The sequence below is a fragment of the Channa argus genome, chromosome 13 (assembly GCF_033026475.1).
Source record: "Channa argus isolate prfri chromosome 13, Channa argus male v1.0, whole genome shotgun sequence".
NCBI classification, from domain to species: Eukaryota; Metazoa; Chordata; class Actinopteri; order Anabantiformes; family Channidae; genus Channa; species Channa argus.
In genome coordinates this window covers 27,490,321-27,498,263 of record NC_090209.1, presented here as the reverse complement: position 1 = coordinate 27,498,263, position 7,943 = coordinate 27,490,321, and the positions used below count along the sequence as shown (strand labels likewise).

General features: G+C 39.7%; 1 protein-coding gene across 6 annotated transcripts in view; it reads right to left on the bottom strand.

Moving 5' to 3' along the window:
- plxnb3 (plexin B3) overlaps positions 1 to 7,943 on the bottom strand; it is a 63,681-nt gene continuing 55,738 nt past the window's right edge. For all 6 annotated transcript variants that reach the window (XM_067527878.1, XM_067527880.1, XM_067527876.1 and 3 more), the window contains 10 exons: positions 7,829 to 7,907; positions 7,614 to 7,717; positions 7,449 to 7,536; positions 6,398 to 6,564; positions 6,143 to 6,303; positions 5,922 to 6,069; positions 5,754 to 5,818; positions 5,308 to 5,383; positions 5,154 to 5,228; positions 1 to 5,053 (listed from right to left, as the gene is read on the bottom strand). In XM_067527878.1, the coding sequence (XP_067383979.1) occupies positions 4,949 to 5,053; positions 5,154 to 5,228; positions 5,308 to 5,383; positions 5,754 to 5,818; positions 5,922 to 6,069; positions 6,143 to 6,303; positions 6,398 to 6,564; positions 7,449 to 7,536; positions 7,614 to 7,717; positions 7,829 to 7,907 (1,068 nt within the window). In that variant the 3' untranslated portion in view covers positions 1 to 4,948. The remainder of the gene's footprint in view (positions 5,054 to 5,153; positions 5,229 to 5,307; positions 5,384 to 5,753; positions 5,819 to 5,921; positions 6,070 to 6,142; positions 6,304 to 6,397; positions 6,565 to 7,448; positions 7,537 to 7,613; positions 7,718 to 7,828; positions 7,908 to 7,943) is intronic.

Sequence of the window (7,943 nt, the reverse complement as noted above, 5' to 3'; positions counted from 1 at the left end):
AACTGTTAAAATTATAACTTTATTTGTAAATGATACAAATTGTGATTGGCCTCCTTGCTTTTCACAATAAAAACACAATTCCATTGCAGATTAACTCAACTTCAATGTCTTCATCAGACAGGTATTTACAGGCACATTTACACATTGTTAGCAAACTGTACACAGTCAGTACAAAGGCATCTGAGCTTCATTACAACTGATTCTGATTTATTTTATACAAACATTTAAAGTTTTTTAAAATTCCTTATAGAAAAAACATTTCAGTAACAAACAGCTCAGCCAATCAGAGCTGTTTCTGCTTCACCACATCCACTAGAAAACTTTACATAGATCAGAAGGTCAAAGTTGAAATCTTCGACCTCCAATGACATACGGCAGAGTTTCTCCCCTGCCTTTCATTTAAAAAAACAAAGGAAAAAACACATTTAGCTTGAAGGAGCACCTTAAATTTTAATCATCATCATCACATGCATGCAGAAGTCTAATCTGATTGGTGAACTACAACTACAGGTCAAACACAGGCTCAAAAACTGCGCAAGGCAAAAACACAGTGGAGAAACATTCAGGCCAAACAGCGATAATCAGAAATATCAGAGGAAGAAGAAGAAAAGTACAGAAGCCGCAATCGGTCAGCAGGAAGATCATTCAAAAAACGTTTAATTTCAAACCAAACACTTTTCTGATAAAAAATGGCCAAAATGTCAGCTTATAGAAAAATGTATGTGCTGCAACATCATCAAAGTGCTCCTGCCTCTTTGCAGCTTTACAGTCACAGATGTTTCTTTATCAGACTTCATTTACATTATGTGTTATTTTACACAAGACCTGTTTCAGGCTTGTTTCGGTCCAGCAGCAATTTTAGTCGCTGACAGTTTATTTATTGCCTGGCGAGTTCAGTCTAAGTCCATTTACAATGGAAAAACAAAGCATAAGCCAAGTAACTCCAGGAGGGTCTGTGAGGGTCCAGGACCATCCTGTGTACCGAGTCCAGAAAAGTCTTATTTGATTGCAAGTCTGCAGATAAAGACTGAATAAAACTGTCATTAGCACTGAGTGAATCTTCACATTGACACACCAACTGCTACAACAACAAATTTTTGCCATGGAGACACAACTGACAAACTCCAGCCTGAATTCAACCCTTAAACATCTCGACTCACCGTCAGGTTGACTCTTTGAGGGGTTACAATGAGATCAGACCAGTTTCCAAAAAAAATCAGAGAGAAAAAAATAATTCTACAAATGTTAGAACAACTAAAATAAGAGTAGATATTCAGGCAGTTTGCAGCTCAGTAGCTTCATAAGTTAACAGTATCATCACATCAGATCAGATCCTTCACCCACTGTTTAGGGTTAGGGTTAGTGTCAGTTTGTGTTACATCAGTTGCTATAACTAGTTTAGTTAATTTTTTAACATTATAACAAAGTCTATTCCTTTTTTTTTGAAAGTTCAGATAAATTTGATTTAATGCTGAAATACCTTAAAACAAACAACAAAAACCTGTTGCTTTAAATAGTTAAAAACAAAATGTAATGGCTTTATATTGTGATCGGAGTGTAAATTTGAGCTGCTCGATGAGGTTTTTTTTCCCCTTTTCCAGGTTTGAGGTGGAATTGCCAACCTGTTTGTGCTAAGACAATTTATCAACCACACTTTTTTCAACCAGCACACCTGATGTCTTTTTTGTAAAGTTTCCAGATACAAAAGTCGGGTAAATGGCACCTAGTAATTGTTTGCTACTTTTCGACTTAATGTTATGCAAAGAGCAAGTGACAAAATTGTAAAATGAATTTGTAGAATATCTACAGCTGGTTCAAATACATCATATTGATATTATAATGTATAATTTGTAGCTATCATTGTGTCTCACTATGTTTGTATCACTAGAAAATCTGTGAATTAATGTCATCAGACAATGCGGATTCTCCCTCTGTGCCATGAAAACAGACAGGGAAGAGTTTCCTGCTTCAGCAGCAGAATTGACAGACATTATATTTATCTTATTTGTACTACTAATAATACTTATTTAGACCTTTGTACAATGTTAATAAAAAAAAAACGTACATGATAACATGATATTCAGTCTATTGTGTCCTAACTGTGTCAGTAATGTGTTGCTGATCTTGGATCTGTCATTAATGATCCAATCAAAACTCTGATGACATCTCGAGACAGTCACTGTTGCCACTCATAGCCACTTTTAAACGGGCTGTTACAAGTTGTTTGCAGTTAGACCATTGTCTGGTTGTGCTCAAGATTTGTTTGGTTTGGTTCATGATAGAAGAAATACAGATGTACACACTAAGAGGTTGTGTGTCCTGTAGCCTTGGTAATTGAAGCAAACTGCAGTTGGGTTGATGTGAGCTACAGGACTGACCTTCAAGTGCTCTGTGACGTTAAATCTGCAATCTGGGCTTTGAATGTACACTTCAATCAAAATACAATAATTCTGGAGGTTTGTTACAATTATTTTGTTTGTAGAATCTCGCAACGCTCAGAAAGAAGTGTTTTTCAAACTCTGCGGCGAATGATTCCTTTGCTATGTTCTTGGTATAACTAACTGTTGTGCAACTTTGGCTTATTCAAGATTTACACGTTCTTGTGGTGTAACAATGTAATGGTTTGTTTCATGTTTGTCTAATAAAAAACTTGTTTTGTTGTTATCTTGACCAGGTCACCTTTAAAAATTATGCTAACCTCAACAGAAGTCATCCCTGGCTACATAATAACAAAACAAAACATGAAGGCTGTTCATTTTCAGATTGACTCTGTAGCGGATGAACTCCTGATCTCAGAATAAACAGTCCTAACAAAATGGCATCACAAACACCAAAACTTTGACTCAGCTACTTGAATGGAGAATGTTTCATTACTTTTCATTGTTGTTTGTTCTGGTTGATATTTACTACAAACAGCTGTTTGCAGTCATATCCTCCTGTCAGTGAGGTCCATTGTTGTTAGCAGCTAGCATAGCATATTTTCACTATGTTGTACAAAGACCTTTAAGAGAAACAGTAGATTTAACCTCCGTAAACTCTACTCGGGGTAAAATTAATCTGTAAAGTTTGTTCAGAAAACTTGTTGCTGTTTTTTCTCCTGTCACTAGTTAAAACTTAAACATTGAATGGACTAATATGAGCAATAAAGCTGCTGTTGGTGCAGGAGTGAAGGCACAGCCGCGATAAATACGTATAAATAGGGCTTACAGTATGTACACACAATAAGTTAGTAACAACGTCTCTCTCCCACACGCACACACATTCTCGCACAGTTTAAACCCAGACTTCAGATTGTTCTTTGAATCATTCAGTAGGTTTGACTTTAATATTTCAGCTAAACTTGACTTTTCAGTTTGATTCTAGTTTCTGCTCATTCTTTTTTCCAGCTTTTCCACATATTTCATCAGTTTCAGTTTAAATAAATAACAACTGGTCATGTTGTTCTCTGGCTAAAAACAACTATCTTGTGTGTCCACAGCAGCTGGAAGAGTCTGGCTCTGGTGTTTCAAGTTGAATGTCCCTGAGATCAGCTAAAGAATATGAAGTTGAAACATGATCAGACCCGAGAACCACAAGCATGTGAACTCAAGGAAGACCTCATATTGCTTTACATTCAGAGAGGTGCTGCAGACAAGAGGCCTTCAGATGGTCCAATATGTGTGACAAACTTTCAAACCACGCCTTGGAGAACTTATCCTACCAGACATGACAACACTGGTTTCCAAACCTGATCTGAACACGGATCAACAAGCTTGAAGAAACCCAGAGACATTTAGACCAAATCTAAAAAGTGGCCCAAGCATGGACCTTCATTGTGAAAGGAAACTGAGGACTGGGACTCAATTTCACAGAGACACTCAACCCTTTGTTAAAAGGGGCTGAAACAAGGACCAGAAGAGGGAAGCCCAGCTGCATAATGGGAAATCTAAGACTCATCGTCATAGCCAACCAGGATCATCCTGATTCCATCAAATACTAAAGGTGAGAGCAAGTTCATTGCCCAACCAAGTCTTAACTTAATGTAGCAAAGGTGATTGCTGTGGTCTCAGTTTTCCTCTTTATGATGCATCTATAACACATTGGTACTGGGACATTTAAAAACAAGCCACTGGTGACCTTGGTTCCAATCATGACAGAGTGCCAGACTAATGAGAGGACGTCTGACTCTTTGTATATACTCATAACTTTATCTTCCATCTTTTTAAATTGCTGTAATCATAAGTATCAGTACAAGCGCAGACTGGGAACCAGCTGCAGTTGGGGTCTGAGGTTGTTCGTCTGATGAGGGTAAAAAAATATTTCCTCATAAAAACCTGAACATTCATGTTCAGAAATGATAAGAAACTAGAATCAGATTGAAAACATCCCTGATTCTCTCATTATTGCTGAAGGTTGAGCTGGTGTCAGCAAAGGCAGCAGAAACATCCAGCATGTATGAGATCAGCAGATCAATAATCAATACATGTGATCAGTACAGAAAATTGTGCTTCTGAGTGTTCACAGAAAACAGCAGAGAACTCTGGGAAATGTAGTGCAAAGCCGCAGCAGATGATGTTTCCTGATCTGACTGAAGAGATTGTCATTTTACACCACGGACTGGTGACAGATTGGTCCGATGTCGGGTTTGGTTTAGGTTGTGTTTGGGCTTAACTGTCAGATAAACACTGAGTTTTAACCTTAAACCTGCTGCAGAGTGAAGGGACATAGAAGCAACATCTCCTGAGTGTGACGGTAAAAACCTCACATGTCCCAAAACGCCTGTGCACACGCGCACAGACACAAACTCACACACACACACGCAGCAGGAAGACACAATGTTAACTAGAGTCCAATAGTTTCCAAAGTCTCAGTCCTTAATAGCTGCTGCAGCTTCATCTTGATCCTTCTCTTCCTCAGTAGGACTTAGATTGTCTTCAAAGGTCACCGCTTCCTGTGGGGGCTGATGGGGTCAGAGGTCTGTGACCTTGTTCTCCACCAAGGCGGCAACCTGCTGCAGCCGATAGGCTAATTGCATCTTCTGACCGGAGCTGTCCTCCTCCAGAGACATGATGATCTGAGACACAGACAGAGAGCTGTTTATCCCAAGTAATATTATGATTAACATATATTTAATTCTCCTTTGAGATAAAAGGTCTATTTTTTTTTTTTTTTACCTGGTCATAATATTTGTTGATGTATTTGTAGAGTTCATGAAGAGCAACAAGACTGTTCATCTCAGAGGCAAAACTCTGAAACACGGAGTTTTTGTTAAATCATTATGGCACTGTGACAAATGCAGCATGTGTACTTCAGTGTGTGGTTACTGACCCCAGACAGTTCAGTCAGAGTGGAGTTCATCTCCTGATAACAGCCTGATGCAGCACTGTGGATGTCGCTGTAATACCTGCAAACACACAGGAATACACACATTAAACTGTTTTTCAGTGTCATATCAGCACCTCACATCTGTCTGATGTGACATGAAAACTCTTTCTTTTGTGTGCATTTTTACTTTAACTGTGACGGTAAGTGTGTTGCTACGATAACTGTGTGGCAGTAAGCCTGTTTCACGGTAACTTCACAGCAATGGGTATGTTTCTATGATAACTACATGACAGTGAGCCTATTTCCACAGTAACTGTTAAACAGTTAGCATGTTTTTCTTCGAATGTGGTCTTATTGTTTTGTGGTAATCGTACAGTAGCAAGTGTGTTTCTTTTTCTATGGTACATTACAGTGAACTGTAAATTACGGTACAGCTGAATGTGTCTCACCTTTCAACCAGCTGTTTGTATCGGGGAATCTCTCTGGCATACAGCAGCTTGTTGACAGGAGAGTCCTGGTTGGACAGAAAGTGATAATGTGGTCTTTCAGTTCATAAATGTTCAATAAGATGGAACAAACAGACCAGCAGAAAGACATTAGAGACAGAAAGGTCATACCCTCCCCACTTTGTGCTCTGAGGTGGTGCAGGAGTCGATGAAGGTCTGAGCAATGACAGACAGGACGGCATCAATGCTGTCAGTCACTTGAACGTCAAGAACAAACTGAGGGTTCTTCAGAATGTTCACCCAGAACCTAAGAGGGAGACTGCAGACAGACAGATGGTTCAGTGAGACAGATAGCTAACCAGGTGCACCAGGTCACCAGGTGTGATCCTCACCTGTTGGTCTTCCAGATGTGGACAGTCTCTGGTTCATCAATACCGTGTTTCTCAGCCATGTCATCCAGGAAGTCAAAGAAGAACCTGACAGCGATCGGAGGAGGACGTTTGGTACTGAGGATTGCCACAAAGACATCGTCCACAAACTTCTGCAACGTCCCCTATGGAGAGAGAGAGAGAGAGGTCAGAGACAGGTGTCACCTCCATGTACAGCAGTCTGGTCAGGTAAATGTCAGGTCTGTTAGTGTGTGTTACCTTCATGGACAGCAGTCTGGTCAAGTAAATCTCAGGTATGGCTTTGGCTCGCTCTCTCTCCCTCATGCTGCTCTTTCTGTGTTTTGGAATTTCAGGATCTTCACTGCTCTTCACAAGGTGCCACAGACGCAGACCTTCCTCCTCCTCACCTTCGAGCATCGGTGTTTCTTCGACAGCAACATAGTTAAAACGCACTTTTAAAATGTTGTGTATATAAATATATGGTGTGCGTGTATGTATAAACTACTCTCGCTCTATGTACTCCTTTTTGTGTTCGTACTGGGTTCTAGAAAGTAAGTGGCCTTGGCCACTACATTTAGCACCAGTATAGTGTGAGTACTAAATGGATCTTTCTTGTTTGGTCTAAACTGGAAACCCTAAATATTCGAGATGATCTAAAGGTTATTGTCTCTTTGTTTGGTTTTTACATGTTCTAAGCTGTTTTTGTTATGTCTATTAAAAAATTGTTTGTTTGTTCCAATTTCTCGACGTTTTAGATGGTTGTGTTCCTTTTGCATTTGGTTTGTTTTGGTTTCAAAATATTCTAGATGTTTGAGTTTGATTCCATGAGTATTACATATGTTGGTTCTGGGCTCTAGAGGTTGTAGTTTGTTGTTCATGTGTTAATTCCAGGTTCAATGTGAAATCATGTATCTAGAACCTCAAAAGACCACAACCAATGCCAGATCTACCTTGTACAGATGCAACATGGAAACAAAAACCAAAATATGGAAAATCATTTGGGAAAAATATTTAACACCACAAAGGAAACCCTTTAAAATGGTTATAACAAGGACAAAACAAAACAAACAAAAATATAGCAGGTTTAGCTTACCTACATATAAAATGTAATCGTAACTGTTCTAGATAGTTCTCCATCTCTTTTTTTCTTTGGTCCATATGAACTTGTTTCATTCTTAGTTCTACACGTTCAAGTTTTTCTACATGCTTGATGTAATTCTGTAGGGTTGTATTGGGATAACCAGATAGAACAGTGTAGAACACATACATTCTCCATGTTCTACATCTTATTGATGTGCTGTGTTCTTACTCTCTCCAGTCTGGAAAACCTGGTTTACTCCGACTCCCCCTGAACTCTGAGAACGGGGAATCAGAGCGACTGTCGCTCCATCTGGTACCTGAAAAACAAAGGTTCCATTTGTCTGAGGGAATGCAAACCAGATGAGATGTGCTGTAATCGGTGGGGTGCCATCACCTTATAGTGCTGCAGCGTGTTGATTCGTTTCCAGCGACCTTGAACCACAGCTGTGACATCATCATCTGACAGGGTCAGGTGACCGGCCTGACCTGAACGCCATTCTGTCAGCAAACACAGAAGCACAGGTAAGCTCAAGTTGCCAGTCTCTCTATCTCTTGTGCGCACACACACAAACAGGCACACACATTCATACGACAGGTGTGTCTGCATACCCAGGTCCAGACTGTCAGCTGCTGGTCGCTGAGAGAAGGGAGCTCCTCTGTAGACCTGATCCAGAATCTTATCCTTCACCTGTAGATCAGGAGACAGATGTCTGAGACAGGTAAA